Source organism: Anser anser (genome assembly GCF_964211835.1).
Source record: "Anser anser genome assembly, chromosome: 2".
In the NCBI taxonomy this organism is placed as follows: domain Eukaryota; kingdom Metazoa; phylum Chordata; class Aves; order Anseriformes; family Anatidae; genus Anser; species Anser anser.
Genome location: NC_139721.1, coordinates 94273493 through 94290041, shown reverse-complemented (window position 1 = coordinate 94290041; position 16549 = coordinate 94273493). Strand labels below are relative to the sequence as shown.

General features: G+C 39.3%; 2 protein-coding genes across 14 annotated transcripts in view; both read right to left on the bottom strand.

Moving 5' to 3' along the window:
* LOC310895335 (C-C chemokine receptor type 8-like) overlaps positions 1-1751 on the bottom strand; it is a gene marked incomplete at its 3' end in the record, with an annotated part of 61219 nt that extends 59468 nt beyond the window's left edge. Inside the window, exon 1 of the mRNA XM_083826557.1 lies at positions 1693-1751. The remainder of the gene's footprint in view (positions 1-1692) is intronic.
* GLB1 (galactosidase beta 1) overlaps positions 1-16549 on the bottom strand; it is a 96017-nt gene that overhangs the window by 53637 nt on the left and 25831 nt on the right. For all 13 annotated transcript variants that reach the window (XR_014580616.1, XR_014580617.1, XM_083826532.1 and 10 more), the window contains exons 11-15: positions 14031-14105; positions 8792-8881; positions 6827-6940; positions 5574-5705; positions 1588-1827 (exon numbers count right to left, since the gene is read on the bottom strand). Coding sequence is in view for 11 of the 13 variants with exons in the window: in XM_083826532.1 (XP_083682658.1) it covers positions 1588-1827; positions 5574-5705; positions 6827-6940; positions 8792-8881; positions 14031-14105 (651 nt within the window). In the remaining 2 variants the exon portion in view is untranslated. The remainder of the gene's footprint in view (positions 1-1587; positions 1828-5573; positions 5706-6826; positions 6941-8791; positions 8882-14030; positions 14106-16549) is intronic.

Genomic DNA, 16549 nt, shown 5'->3' with positions numbered 1-16549 from the left:
TCCAGCTGGAGGCCAGTCACTAGTGGAGTCCCCCAGGGCTCAGTACTAGGACCGATTCTCTTTAATATCTTTATCGATGATCTGGATGAGGGGATTGAGTGCACCCTCAGTAAGTTTGCAGATGACACCAAGTTAGGTGCGTGTGTCGATCTGCTCGAGGGAAGGAAGGCTCTGCAGGAGGATCTGGATAGGCTGGACCGATGGGCTGAGGCCAACTGTGTGAAGTTCAACAAGGCCAAGTGCCAGGTCCTGCACCTGGGGCACAACAACCCCAAGCAGCACTACAGGCTGGGAGATGAGTGGTTGGAAAGCTGCCTGGCGGAGAAGGACCTGGGAGTATTGGTTGATAGTCGGCTGAATGTGAGCCAGCAGTGTGCTCAGGTGGCCAAGAAGGCCAACAGCATCCTGGCTTGTATAAGAAACAGTGTGGCCAGCAGGGCTAGGGAAGTGATTGTCCCCCTGTACTCGGCTCTGGTGAGGCTGCACCTTGAGTACTGTGTTCAGTTTTGGGCCCCTCACTACAAGAAGGACATCAAGGTGCTCGAGCGAGCCCAGAGAAGGGCAATGAAGCTGGTGAGGGGTCTGGAGAACAAGCCTTACGAGCAGCAGCTGAGGGAGCTGGGGTTGTTCAGCCTGGAGAAGAGGAGGCTCAGGGGCAACCTTATCGTTCTCTATAGGTACCTTTAAAGGAGGCTGTAGCGTGGTGGGTGTTGGTCTGTTCTCCCACATGCCTGGTGACAGGACGAGGGGGAATGGGCTAAAGTTGCGCCAGGGGAGGTTTAGGTTGGATATTAGGAGGAACTTCTTTACCGAAAGGGTTGTTAGGCATTGGAATGGGCTGCCCAGGGAAGTGGTTGAGTCACCATCCCTGGAGGTCTTTAAAAGACGTTTAGATGTAGAGCTTAGTGATATGGTTTAGTGGAGGACTTGTTAGTGTTAGGTCAGAGGTTGGACTAGGTGATCTTGGAGGTCTCTTCCAATCTAGATGATTCTGTGATTCTGTAACATTGTCTGGATCCATACTTACGGGCATGCTACTAGCAGTGTCCAACTCCCCCTGTGCTTTGTAACAGGATCCATATTTCTCACACAGCAACAAAAATACGTTCTTAGTTACTTTTAATTAATCAGTGTAATCAGGGAAGTGTCCTGTAGCATCTCACTTTCTCCAGAATAAAAACTGTTTCACCTCAAGGCATGTAATTCATTCTATCCCTCCAAAAACTGTTTATACAACACATTGAGACAAAAAAATCCAAAACCCTACCACTAAATGCAGCATTTCTGTGAAGTCTGACAGTTGATCTTTCTCACTCTAGGAAAAACTACAGGATTTTTTATGTGATTCTCCCCTTCCTAGACCAATACGATGTGCCTTTGGATTATAAATTTCACTCTCCTTAATGGTTTATCTCCAGATTTACTTCTACCAAGGAATACATTTCCTAGTCATTTAAATGTATTTGGCTCACCCTGCCATTATAACCTCCTTCTATCCAGCCTAAGAGAGGTGGATTTTGACCTTCCATAGAACTTTCAGTATCTCTCTATGAGTGAACCTCAACTTTTTACAGCAAAAATTTGTACCTTTGTCCAGCCAGGAAAGTTGACATAGGTGTCTTGTGGCAAGTCTGGAATCCCGCCAGGAATTAAAAGTGTACCGGTGTAAAAAGTAGGTGTTTCATAACTCACTGGATTGCCAACAGATCTCTTTGGTCGGTCAGGGTAGCCATGAATGGAATGGTTCACTGCTCCATCTATGTCTAGAGGATAGATTTCCCATTCAACAAGTATATCTTGATCAAGAGTTAAATTTGAAACTAGACCCTAGGAAGAAGAAAAAAATGCAACATAATTAGCTTCATGTTATTGAAGTTACTCAGCTGCAACCATAAATCAGTCAGGACTAAAAGCATGTTTGAATCAAAGTACTTCCAACAGCTGCCAATCTGTGTGGAAAAACAAGCATCTGGTTTTCACCAAGTTATAAGCTTTGCTCAAGAATAAAGCATTTTATTTATTCTCTACGAAAGCGTTGCACTTCTTCACAGTTTTAAGCTTTCATCAATGCCCGATTTTCCTTTTCATTTTTTTTTTTTAATTTAACTTAAGATTTCTATTTTGCTTTAACACGAACATGATTCAAAAACATACGGCTTAATAAATAGCAGAAAAAGCATTAAATTGCTCAAGTTTTGAGATACCATCAAGAGATTTGGTAACACTGAGTCACTAACCCAAGACATTAACCTGCACAATAGCAGAGAAAGCAGTATTCACTTCCTACAGGTCTTCTACAGCTAACATATAGAATCACAAAACCAAGGCGCATGCTTCATGACCCCAATTCAGTGAAATATTTTAAGCTTACAGTCAACTTCAAGCCCACAGAGACCCGTTTCAATTCTATGGAACTATGTGCACCCTTGAAGAACACCAAGGTACTCACACAGTGAGTACAAAGGCAAGGTAAGATTCATGATTTAAGAATAGTAAAAGGAACATTAAGTTTCTCCTGAACTCAATTCCTAATTGTGTTACAGTAACGGTTTCTAAAATTGTGTTTCAGTGCAATGCAAGGAATTGATTTTAAACCAACACCGCTACATCCATATAATCTCCTGAGTAGACCCTGCATAAAAGCTGTTTGTAAGTGCAACTTAAGTTCTGTTGCAAATACCACAAGTTGAACAGGAAAAAGAAGTTCTAAAAGCAAAGTCACAAGCAAAGCCACATTTTCTATGGCTGTGGAGGGCTTATAGTAAATAGTATATCTGTTCTGATATCTACTAAGCATTACACTGACTCCACAAGCCTAGACATCAGTAGATACACTAATATGTTCTCTATTCCTTTACCTCGATGGCCACTTCATAACTTATTTTTCTTATATCAAAATAAATTATCTGCACAGAGTTAAACAGCAAAACTTCTCTTCAACCTAGACTTTACTTTGTCTGACAATCAGCTGAAGTATTGCAGCATAGCTTTAGCCAAAACTTTGCAACCTGCCTCCCTAAACCCATCTTCAAGTGTTATGTATGGTGTAATTTTTGAATGAAATGAAGTGCCTACAAGCACTCTTACTTTGGTCTGTGTAAAAATGCATACGCAATAGTCCAGATATGGACATGAATTTGCCAAGTAAAACAAAGATATAGGTGGCAGTGAGCATATTAAAAAAAAAAAGAAGAAAAACAGAAAACACACTCTTCTTTCCTTTGTTTCCTTTAAGGACACTTAGATCAGCAGGATGTTTTAAAACCAAAACCCTCTTAAGATTCTTTCCCAAAAGCTAGATGACTAGTTCCACTTCAAATTCAAAAAAAAAAAAAGTAAGAAAAAGCAGCTGAACAAAATTCAGATTTTCTTGAAAGTGCAAGGCTTCTGTAAGGCTTCAAATGGAAACCTCTTCCCTGATGTTATATATGAAGTTATTTATGAAGTCACAGAATAACGAATAACCTATGCACAACTATTCCCCGTTTTCAAAATCAACACAAAAAACACCTGCCTTAAGAAACAGGGTGAGGGAGTCTATGGGAAAAAGCAAAGTACAGTTTCCAAAGCTATGTGGAGAAAGTCTCCCTCTTCTGTGTGAAAGGCTCGAGCTTTTAGAGGATTGTTCTCACTGTGTCTTCTCACAATGTGTCTACTAAATTTGCTTTTACTCAGTCTTTTTTACTCAGCCTTTAAAAGGTTGAAATCCTGGTTTGTGTAAATTGCAACTCAATCACAACAGCACTGAGCACCTCCTTACTCCAACCTTTAACCCTTTATTCTGTTACCATAGTTTATCAGTAAGCACATAGATTTCCTTATCACCTGGCCTGATTATTAAATAAACACATTTCTGCTGCCTATATATAAAGGCAGAACACTGGGGAACTAGCTGCCCTCTCTTGCCACTCATAAAAAGAGTAAGGATCCTTGAAAAGACAGTATGAACAGAGTTGGCACTACTGCTACCCACTGAATTTATATGCCACAGAAAACAGTTGCTCATACTTTTAATTCACAGACTTTTATACATCCTAAAAGTTATATTGCTTTGCCTTGACCGGAGTCTTAGAATAACTGGAGACACACCTAGAAATCCATATCACAGCACACTAAGATAACTGGTCAACTAGTCCCCTTTAAACCAAACCCGAGCTTCAATTCTTCTCTGCTGCTTAATCATAACCAATACAACCTTCTTTAAGAATGCAATCAGGCCCATCCTTCTCATGGCAGCAAAACACAAGTGTGAAAACAGTCAATTCTGCCTAACGGTGATCTTGTAAGACTTACCAATGTATGTTCTATGACTAAACTGTATTCTGCAAAATGACCAAACTCAACCAGAGTTTGTGACCTCATCAGCAAGGCTCAGAAAAATTCATACACACTTGATTTTACTTTTTTCCCCCTGCTTATAACTTTAAAAGTCCTACTTCCTCACAGCACATGTGCCCTTAACTAATAACTAAATAGTACAGGTCAGCATACATCATTCCTGTGATGCTGCATTCAAACAAACCAAGTAATACTTTGGACAAGTCTGAGAGGAAACAGGAGCTTCTAATTTACCTGCTGTCAACTGCAGCACCAAAAGGCACCATAATCACCAGTAATAAATCTCTAGTCATTAAACATTTGACCATCTTTCTGAAAGAACACTGCCAAATCAATTTAGGTCAAGTCAAATCCAAGGGGAGTCTACACAAAAGGTTCTTGCAGTTAAGGGCCTGCAATTCTCATCTTAATGAGAAAGCTTTCTGTCATACTTGGTAGTATTTGCAACCTAGTAATATCAAAAACTAACAAAGATAGCATGCCATGGCACTGACCACTGCAGAAACACACCACAAGACTGGCCTCTGTAATAGTTCTCTCCCTTCCCCCTCATTAGAAAACATCACACAGCACTGGGGACCCCTTTAATTCCAAAACCAGATAAGCTTCCTTTTTGCTCCTGCCTTTCTTAGTGTTACCTTAGTGGTATTGCCCCTAATGGCAGGGCACTGATAGTTCCAAAGCATAGCATGGAAGTGTTCATAAGCTTTCTGATAATTCCAGGTCAGTACAAACCTGAATTGGCAATGTTGCATGGTAAAGTGCTTGTAAGACAGCCTCTCTTAGCCAAACTGAAAATATTGCAAGAATACACTACTGACAAGTGAATAGAACATGGCAAGAGGTACAAAAGTAAATATACACAAATACACACAGAAGCACTACCTCAGGAGTCAAAAGCCCCAAAATATGACCAAGACTAGACTGATTTCCAGCCTATTTTTGAACTTATCCAAACAGCTTTGCATACCTTAAAATTTTAGCTACAGATTCAACTCAGCCTGAAAGTCTTGTGGGTGACACTTTGTCTAACAACACACGTGAACCAACAAAAAAGATGTCTAAGTTTTTTATTCCACTTTGATTTCTGTGACCAGAAAACTCACATGAAAACTAGTGAGGAGTTATATTTTAAGGTAAAGTTACAGCTGCGTAATCCTGATCCTTTTGCTGTTTCTAACCCATGTTTTTTAACCCATAAAAAATTATCTAGTTACTTCATAGATTCTACTTACCTTGAAGTCATTATTGTATCTACCATAGTTGACTCGGCCCATATTCTCTACCAAGATATCCATATTTGCTCCAGCCTTCCCAGTTATATTTATCATTAGCGATTTATCCCTTTCAAGGATGCCTTGAAGAACCTATATAAATTACATCAAAAGAAGAAAACAGCCATTGAACCAACAAAACCCCATCATTTGTCTCTTCAACTTACATGAAGATAAAGTAGAGAAAGGAAACAAACAACCAAAAGTAAAATATATATTTTCCTTTCCTCCTCTTGTATGCAAATACATACATACACAATCACACAAAAAGCAGGTTTGTCAGTATTTCTATTTCAGTACATCTACTGGATATACTACTAGGCACATCAGCTGTATTCATCTAGCTGATGACATCTCTTTCCTTAGTTAAATTAACTAAATCAACTTTTAGAATTCTAGTAGCTTTTGGTGCACCTGATTCACAAAAAGTTCACAGATTTAACCTGGTAACTAAAAAGATTTTGCAAGTGTCAGAGATAAAAAGATGATTCATCTTCCATTTAAACTCACATCAATATTTAACTTTATTTGTTCCCATTCTAACAACATTAGGAACAAAGAACTTGACATGGCCACAATGGTGATGACAATCAGCACTGATCAAAGAATAATTAAAAAATGGACTATCAAAGTCCATGAATTACTATTAATTCTTATTAAGCAAGAACAAAATGCTATTTAAGGAAAGAAAGGCAAAGTTTATATCCTGTACAATATATTTTTTTTTTTCTATATAAAACTTGTGATCAGAAGCCATTTTCATAACATAAGATGTATGTTAGGGCTTCTACTCCCCCCAGCTCCCTTCCCCCCTCCAAGGGGGGGGGGGGGGAAGTAAAACATCCATAAAAACACTGTAGATAGCCATTAAGTGTATATATCATTACTGCAGTTCAAAAGCCTGCAAGCAAGCCCTCTTCTTCTAGCTATTTTTTCAATGAAGTCATGAATTTATATAAACATTCACATCTCAAAAGTGGAAACAATTACACGTTCCTTAGAAGAGACAGATAAATACTCATATTTCCTGAAATATTAGGAACATTTAGTACGAATCTACAGTATACTTCTATACTTCTTTCAATTTATTAAATAATTTTATTTAATAAATTTGTTTTTGTTAAGATGTAGAAAAGAGAAAAAAGGCAGATTGTATTCATCTATCTCATGAAGGCCATTCGTGGCAAAAATGTATACCAGCAAACAATGTTTACCCCATCCACGGAAACATATGCACGATCATGGACTCCATTTAAAGGTGAAGACAGTTGTGTTGGCTCCGTACAGTTTTTTGGAAGCTTAGTTCTGTACAGTACAAACCCAAAATACTAAGAAAAGAAAAAAATCCCCAGATTAATGAACCAAGTTATTCTACAGCTTCAGTTCAGGTCAAGAATTAGATATATCCCACATTCCTGCCTACACACTCAGATTGAAACATCAACTTTCATTCACTTCAGATAGCATCTATCAGAGATAGCAGCTTCAGATTAGAGTTCACTTTGACCTTTAAGCAATGGGTGTAAATTCCACAGTTTCCTTTTTTTTTTTTTTAAACTTGTTTCATCAGTACATTTACATAACTTTAAAAGACAAGGGTCTTGGCTGCAAAGGCATTTCCTCAATAAAAACAGAAGTTAATGACTGACAGCATCATTTCTTCATTAAAATTGATTAAAATATTTGGAAAATCCCTTCATAACTGATTTTGTATAAGAAAATTCAAAGTGCACTTGTCAACTGACATATTCATCAGTTCGATATTGTTTATTTCACAAACTATCTGCTTTACATCAGGAACATTTCAGAGTATTTTTTCATCAGGTTCCTCCCATCAGTAAAGAAAAAAGTATCAGTTGTTAGATATTTTTTCTCAGCACAAAAGTGAAACAAATTAAAACCAAGAAACAATCGCATTGTCAGTAGTCACAAAACCATTTATCTGGATTAAAGTGTGACAGGAAGAAGAGAGAGTAAACCATTTCCAGTCCGCTACAATTCCTACAATTACATTACATTTGTAACAAGGTGCCCAGAAAAATGAGAAAAAAGAAAATAAGTGGAGAGAACCTATGCAGCACCACTGGCTGCCATCTCAGCTGTTTTCCTAAACAGGGTACTAACAGCGGGAAGGGCAGAGGATGAGAGAAGAACCCACAAGAAATTACATCCAGCTAATATGTCCTACTAGCTGCAGCTTCTCTCACACTTCTCTCTATTAATGGCTTGGAAGGGAAAAATACAAGCTTTGAATCCTTACTTGACTAATGCCTTAGAAAATGTCATAGGCACCTGCTGAACTGCATACTCTCCCTTTTCTCCCTCCCCCAGCTACCATCATCACATTCTCTCCGTAGTTTATTACAGCTGCAGACAATCAGCACCGATACTCCATTCTCTGTTATATTCAGTACAGAAGTGATCAGGGAGCCATATACACTTAGTGGAAAAACAGAGTCACTCAGCAGCAAGGGAAACATCTTTTACTCTGAGGAAGTCATCAAAATTGACAGGGAAACTGATGCAGCAAGACAGAGAACAGAGGAGAGAACGGGAGTCAGCAGAAGCCATAGGAAAATACAAAAAAAAAATTTCCTATCTCAGCTAGTGGGGTGAATGCCTTTGGCAGGGGTTTGCAATTCCACAGGTCGTTCCCTTATCACATTCCCTTGACCCACCATACTTTTACTAAAAGAAAAAGATTAAAAATAAGTAGAGGGCCCACAGAAGTGTCAAATGGATTACATTTGACAACTCCAGGCTCCCTGACCTGCATGAAGAAAGCAGTGCTTCAGCCATTGTTCTCATTCTGATAGAGGAAGAGAGGGGAAAAGAGGGAAAAAAGGAAAAAATACTGAAGAAAAAGGTAGTACAAGGGAAAAAAAAGATCTCACAAACATGAAAATGAGTAGTTCAGAGAGAAGACAGATAAAGGAGAAAGCCTGGACACCATATATATCTACATTCATGAAAAGAGGAAAACCTTAGTTGCAAAACAAGAGCACTGACAAATATGGAGAGGTCTCCTGTTCAAAAATCCTGAACACCTTTAAAACACTATTACTTCCTGTGCTGAGATAAGGCATAAGACACTGGACATACGAGGAGCCATTCCACAGAGGGTTGTTCAGCTAAATTTGACAAAATGGCTGCAAATTGCCTACCAAAGGAATCCTTACCTGCTTTAGCTGAACAAAGGTTAGTGGGAAAGTGCTTTTCACTGGTCCAGCAGGTGACAACCTGTCAAGAAACTCCACCACAGTGCCCACCTGCAGCACATAAAAAGCAGATACATGAAAGTCAGTGAAATTCATTCTAAATATAACACCTTGCCAGATAGCTACATCTCTCCAATAGGAAAGCAAAGAAATCCTAAGCCCTTACATCACCTTTACAGGCACATTACTAATACAAGACAGTACAAAGAACAGATGAAATCTGAAAGAAAACAATGTACAGAGGAATGTTTTAAAAATCCAGGCCCTTTAAATTTTCTATGCATTCGTAAAAGTGACTCATTATTTAATGAGAACTAACCTGTGAGTTTCTCAGTAACATTCTGTAGGCAAACACTATAACTCTGGACAACTAATAAGAAACAACTACATTATTGATTTTTTACTCCATTATACTTACATTAAACTAAGGAAAGTACCACTGATTTCCAGCAAGTTACTCTAGAATCATTCTGAGATAATTAGAAATAGAATTTGGTTCCATCAATAGTTATCCATGCTGAATTTACTCTATTTAGTCTTAAATGATTTTAGAAACCCTAAGGCTGTAATTTAGTGTATGAGTAGATGGATTGAGTTTATTGAGACTGGCAGCAAGGTATAGGCTAGTCACATGCTTAAATACCTTGCTGAATAAGGATTTACATATGTACAATTACATTGCCTTTTGTTGCCATCTGCAATTTCCTTTTTTGATTATAGAAGTTTTCAACTCACCTACAATTCTTTCTCAAAGTCCACTATTCATTTGATATGTTAGTTAAGATGCACACAATATGCCTAGTATCTTACAAACTCAAAAAGCCATTTGTATTCATGTTTTAAACAAGATCTCAGTCTGTTTCACCATAAGTATTGTCACTTTTCAGTGTTAATTACAGATTAAGTATTCAAAACATTTCCCAAATGCAGATTTGCTTTCAATTACTTATAAAACAACAACAACAAAATTAAAAAAAAAATAATCAGGCATTTAAATTAATGAAAAACTGAATATTCTACAAACTTCTTAGGTTACTTCAATATCAGAACTATTAAATTTTTGCACAGGATATATGAAAATACGCACTGGTGAAATATTAAAATATACACTATTTTGTGTAAAATCCTTCCATATGCAACAGAAGTCATCCTGAATCACCCATGTACATGAAATTATTTCTTCAGTATATGCACATAGATCTAAATGGACTTTTGAAGTGAGCTTATCTCAGCTTTAATTAGGAACAAGAAAGCAGGAGGCAGCCATAAGCACATAAAGGGTAATAGGGTAACGCCGTCAATTCCTGGAGGTTGGATCTCCTTCGCTAGCCCATAGCTAAGCACCTTCACCGTGGCAAAAGACTGTCAGACAAATGATAGCTTCCAAATTTTTGATGAAAAGTAGCTTGCTCCTCTGTTTTCATCTTAAGCGCTTTACTTAAAATAACAATCAGTTTTCAAAGAGTAAAATTCCCCAAATGCTCAGCATTTGCAATGTTAAACTGTAATGCGGGACCCAGTAGGCCACAGGAGATGGAATCGATGGCATCTTTAAAGAGATGGTTATCTTTGCAGAGACACTGACGGAGCTGATAAGATAGAACCAAGCAAAAACCCTATGAACATTCATAGTCTAGACCCCAGGCAGACAATGAAATTAAAAATGAACATAAGTGATGTTAACTTGCACATGGTCACCTGAATGACCTACTAACTGGCAATAAGTGCTGCTTTTTGCCTTGCTGAACTGACTATTAGCTTGTTAAGGTGTCTGCCTCACTTTCTTTTAAGATCCCGCTATCAAGGGGGCTTCTGTTTTTCACATAGGTAGACCACATATGATTCATTTACATACTGGGTTGGTAGAAAGTCGTTTCTTTGCAACTTTAATGGATTACTTTTATTCACTTTATCACTCTTAAGTGTTCTGTACAGAAAAAAAGCAAGATCTGGTTTTACTGCAGGTTCCTAATGATTGCTACTTAGTGGATAATCCGTATCACAACAGAAATAGTAAATTTAAAAAATTACAAATACTGTCAAGAATTTTTAAAAATGACCTGTAAAAACAAAAACAAAACACAAAAACCCCACCAACAGATGACTAACAAATGACAGTAACACTTTCGGAACCTCCAGAGGAAGGTCTTCAAAGTGAAAGACTAAATATGAAAAAAGAAACTCCAAAAAAATAGCTCCAACCAGCAGCATCCTGTTTGCTTAACCCATTTCTACCCTTCAACTCTGCCCCCAGCTCAAACATCTCTGCTGCCTGCTATCCTGGTGTTTGGTATTGCCTGAGCTCCCCACAGTCCAGGAACCACGTACAACTCCAGAATCTACAAGTTAGTAGGCTGCACTGCTGGGGCAGGCATTTCCTTGTAACCAAGCACTCCTTAGTGCCCACCAAATGGTGACCGGAAGCAACCACCTGCTCACAAGCCTGCACTGCCACCAGACACACTGCAGACCATAGAATCATAGAATCACAGAATATCCCGAGTTGGAAGGGACCCATAGGGATCATCAAGTCCAACTCCTGGCACCGCACAGGTCTACCCAAAAGCTTAGACTATGTGACTAAGTGCACAGTCCAATCTCTTCTTAAATTCAGACAGGCTTGGTGCAGTGACTACTTCACTGGGAGCCTGTTCCAGTGTGCAACCACCCTCTCAGTGAAGAACCTCTTCCTGCTGCCCAGCCTAAACCTCCCCTGCCTCAGCTTAACTATGACTCAATTTGCCTACAGAGAGAATGCTCCCCACGTTCCGGGTCTTAAATCCCATCTTCTTGCTCACATTTCTTGAGCACATCTACTGCCATTCTTCCTTTGCCTGCGTTCATTCCTCACCTTCAACACTTCTTTTCCATCTCTACAACAAGCTTTTTCCTCATTGCCTGCTTTCCTGTCCTCTTCCATAGCAATGCCATCGTCCCCAGACATCTCTTAATGGATTTTATTACCTCCAAGATAATTCTTTAAAATCATTCAGTAGCTCTAGATGAACACCTGCCTGATCAGGGAATGGCAAAGCTCTAAAAATCAGTTAGATGACTATGGGCAAAGATCTCTTTTCCTCAAGTACATGTCTTAAACAGGTGATCAGGTATTGAATTGTCACAGAATATCTGGTGGAAAAATTTAGAGAGCAGCCTCCTCTGGTTTCATGAGTCTCCATTCCCTCTTCCTTTATGCAAAAGGATCACAGGAGGTGGTTCACAGCAGTGGATTTGACCCTTTGCATAGCAGACTAACTGCTGAACCCTTACTGTACAACAAAACTTTCACATAGTGCCTGTTATAGCACTGTCACAACAATATGGCTGGAAAGATTGCTATTATAGAATCATAGAATATCTTGATTTGGAAGGGACACCCAAGCATCATGAATATTTGAATATTCCCCCTCTGACACATTCATGCTTCTTCAGACAACAAGGTATATCGGATCTTGTCACAGCAGCGGTGAGAATGCGTCACGGAGTTGAGAGGAGAACTTTGACCAAGACAGTACAAACCCTCTGTGATTTGAGGTTTGTTCCATGTTGCAGTTTAACCAAACAGAGCAGTAAACAGCAGCTGCAGTTAAACAGTGGGTTTGCAGAGCAGAAAACAGCTTTCTTCCCATTATACAATTCTAGAAGCTTTTGGTACAGATGGCAATATATGCACAGACAATGATAGGAACCTCACACCTGTGAGTTTAGAGATGCCATCTTGCTTCCTAGGACTGGTGGGTACAGAGTAACACACTTCTCCTCAAAAAAATCAGGAAGTGTAGTAGGTGACAGGGTTTCCAGTGTGAGAGCCAGGTCAAAGCAGTGATATTTGTGTAAGTCATTTGTCCTGGCTTCTCCTTTTTAAGGCAGGTTTCTGACCCAGCTGCCCTGCAGCTTTCTGTTCCTGAAGGCAGGAAAGAGAAAGTCTTTCCTGTGAAATTGGACAGCCCTATCTGAATGTCATAATCCGTGAGAAAACAGAGAGTCAACATCTAATTGCAAGGCTCCCAAGTGTCTGCAACCCACGACAGCAGCAGAAGTGGCGGGTGCGTAGATAACAGCATATAATTAGTCACTACCAAATATAAGCCAGTTCAGTGAAACCTCATACGGCAACCCTGGCCTAAAAGGCCTGAAGATACTCAGAGGTAGTTGAAAATGATATAGATCTGTGTCAGCTTCACTGGTGAATCATTTTTACAAAAAAATGATTCCTGCCCACCACTTGAGTAGGATGACTTGAAAAAGCCTGTAAAGCCTTATCACTACCAAATTTTGCAACATTTCAGCTGCAGCGCATAACAGATCAGATATGTCATTGACTGAAATGGTGTCTGTCAAATTAACAGTACAAAATATAAATCAAAATGTTATGAAATACAGTATCCAGTACACCAACCACAGTAACCCACCATCTCAAAACAACTAGACTGCAAGCAGCAGAATGAATAAAGCCAAGTTAATACCTGTTTGTCTCTTCAATCCCCTAAACCACATTCTGCACTCATTGCAGGACACTAGTTGTCAACTATATTTCACAGAACCATTCACAGCACTAATTGATGGTGCTACGGACAAATCCCAGCTACTCATGTGCTGACCAGTTACACCTGTGTTGTCAGAGGGGGAATTAACAAGATTGGGGTCTGCACACTTTTCCCTTGACAGGAAACTAATTTCTTTCAATAGCTACAGATTTTCACAGATCTTGCAAGAAACTGTATTGACAAGAGTTTCAAATGTATTGAAAGTGTTCCATACAATTCAAAGTATTTACCTAAAAGATACATAGATCCTACCCATTTATTCACCCTTAGAGGCATCTCTAGCTACAGAAACATACCTCTTGTGCTACCGTTCCCCCAGCTACTTTACATACAAGAGTTTTCAGACAACTATGATTTTCTTATGTTACGAATATATTCATTTCAGTTCAGTGAAACTTCATGTACATACAGAATAAAGTAAAAATTATCTTTTTATATTCAGATAACATATCTATTCATTTTCCAGGAAGGGCATGATTTTTAATTCCCAAGCTCTGTTCTCTCCTTCCTGACAGTTTGTTTTCAAGGTTTTCCTTCCTATTTTGTACAGTATCTAGAGACTGCCATGATACTCTCAAACACAATTTTTGCAAATAAGCAAACATGCAGCATTACAGAAAGACATACTTTGCATATTACAGATGTTAATTTACCTTTTGCAAGTGAACTTTCCCATATGCAAATTTGGATGTTGTTGGAGGGATAAGACCTTCTGGTAACTGGTTATACTAGAAAGGGAAAGAGGAAAAAATGCACATGAAACTTAAATATGAACATGTTTTAAATGAATTCTCACTTTCTACTTTACAACTTACAGAAGTAGAACTTTAGCTAGAAGTAGATAATCTCACTAGTGGATTACACCTGCATCTAGCCTCAAAAGTAAGTTTAAAAAAATCCACCTTACTTGTTCACACGTAGTAAGCCTAATTTTTTAGTAAATACTCACCTAGAGGTAACCATAAAGAAAAAAACAGCAGCATAGTTAAGGAGCTGCAAAGAATCAGTGTTCTTGGAGCCCTCCTGTGGCTACAGCTTGCATTACCATCTCCTACAGCCCTTCCCGAGTCATCCCCAAGTCAATGGGAGCTTGAGTTAACGTTTCCAAGTCTGTAGGGCAATATTTCCATCTGACCCTTCCATCTTCCTTTAGTGGCACTTCCATAAGGGAATTACTAGCTTTATGTCTTTTTTTCAGTGTTATACTCCATGCACAGCGTGCGCACACATGCCTGCTAACCCATTACTGCCTGGGCTGGTTTCTTTTAGAATTGCTTGTGAAAAACTCACAGCCAGCAGAAAATAACTTTGCTAGCAGCTACCAGGCTGCTGGGGCACCCTCTACTCCCCAGTAGCTCAGAAAACAGAAAAAGGAGGCTGTAGAAAAATTCAGATGAAGACAGTCTTAACAGCTTCAAGTTGCTCTCCTCACATGCCACATAAGCCACAGCCAGTTTGTCAAACAGACCCATTCATTCAGTTATGCTTCACTTGCCAGGGGCCCTCAGGGGACATACTGAACTGCTGCAGCCTTCACCCCATCCAGTACACTCCCTCTGTGCTGCCATACTCCTGGTACTGGATCCTGCATTGGCAAGCAATACATTTGACAGCCTCAGTTTATGGAGTTTACCACCTCTTACCCCACCCGTACGTATCCATCTGATGCACTCCTCTCATCCCAGGTTCTGGTGCCCCCACCAGCTTTCCAGGCTGCAGAGCTCCACATCAGCTTAGACAGCAGATATGGTCCCACCTTCCCTTGGCCTGTATTCACATATTCTCCCCCACCACCAGGCATCAACAGACCTATTTGCCAGGCCGTTTCAGCATGCTAGACCAGCAGGAAGCTATTGCAGAAACAAAAATATGGAAGTGATTTAAAAAAAAAAAAAAAAAGTCCAAGGAGACATGAAGCCTCCAAACCCTATAGCAGCAGGCAACCATAGCCTCCCCCACAGCTCCACAAACCCATGAGCAAACCTCCCCAGCTTCCCTCTGCTCCTGGACTAGACAACTAGCTGTCAGTCCCACAGAAACCTGAAAACCTGACAGGGAAGCACTCTGACTGTCAGGCTACTTGTGTTTACTTCGTGCCCTACAACTCTAGCAATAACCACCTGAGATCAGCTTACTGCATTTCTAGAGAGAGGAGGGGCAAAGGATGACCATCGCTTTCTTGGACACCTCTAAGCAGAGGCAAATTTAGACAAGAACTCTCTGACATGTACCCCAGTCCCCTCCTTTCTGAGCCTACACCCTTGTTACCTTCTTCTCATACTGTCCCCTTCTCCCTCTCCTCCCACTATTTGTTCCTTGCTTTATGCCTACTCTTCCTATCTATTATTGTATTTACTACAGGGACACTTTCAAGTTAAAACAAAAGGTTTTTCATAAAGTATAATTTGCTGGGCTTAGACGTGTTATATCCAGCACAAAACTCATGCTCTAAAGCTTGCCTCTGCACCAAGACAACTTTTTGTTTAGTTGTTCTATTTTATTTTTTTAAACAAATAACAGCAGTATAATTCCCAATGCCCTCATGCCAAATCTCAACTATGAACTGATGAAAGCCTGACTGATATTTCTGGTAACAGGTTTACTTCTTCCTCTCTCTATTTGAAAATAATCAAAACAGTTTTCTTAAAAAAAAAAAAAAAAAAAAACTATATTCACCCAAGACAAGAAATCTAAAGTAGAAAATTACAGCCGAAATGGTAAAAATTATAAAATGCTGTCAGCAATTGAAATAGTTTTTTTTTTTTTTAGATTGAAAGCCTTCTTCTTTATTACATTTATTACCCGAAGAAACAGTTAAGGAAGATTAAAGTGAGCTAGTCTTGTAGCACAGCTAACATTCTGAATGCAGTGATTAGTTACAGGCAACTTCATTTTCTTCTGTCAGCTTCACCTCAAACTACGGAGTTGATAGACTATTTATTATGGGTTGAGAAGCCACAGCAGAGACAGGAAAGCTTCACCAAGATCCTATGGATATTGAAGGTTAAAAGATAAAGAAACCACACCAAAAAAGCTGTACCATGACCCAACACACCTTAGTTTACACTTAACGCTTCGGATCTTATCAAAGCTATCTCATTGCACTAGAACACTACTTAAATTTCTGATAGGGATCTTGCCTTGAAGAAAACAACTCAAAAACAGGAAGTTT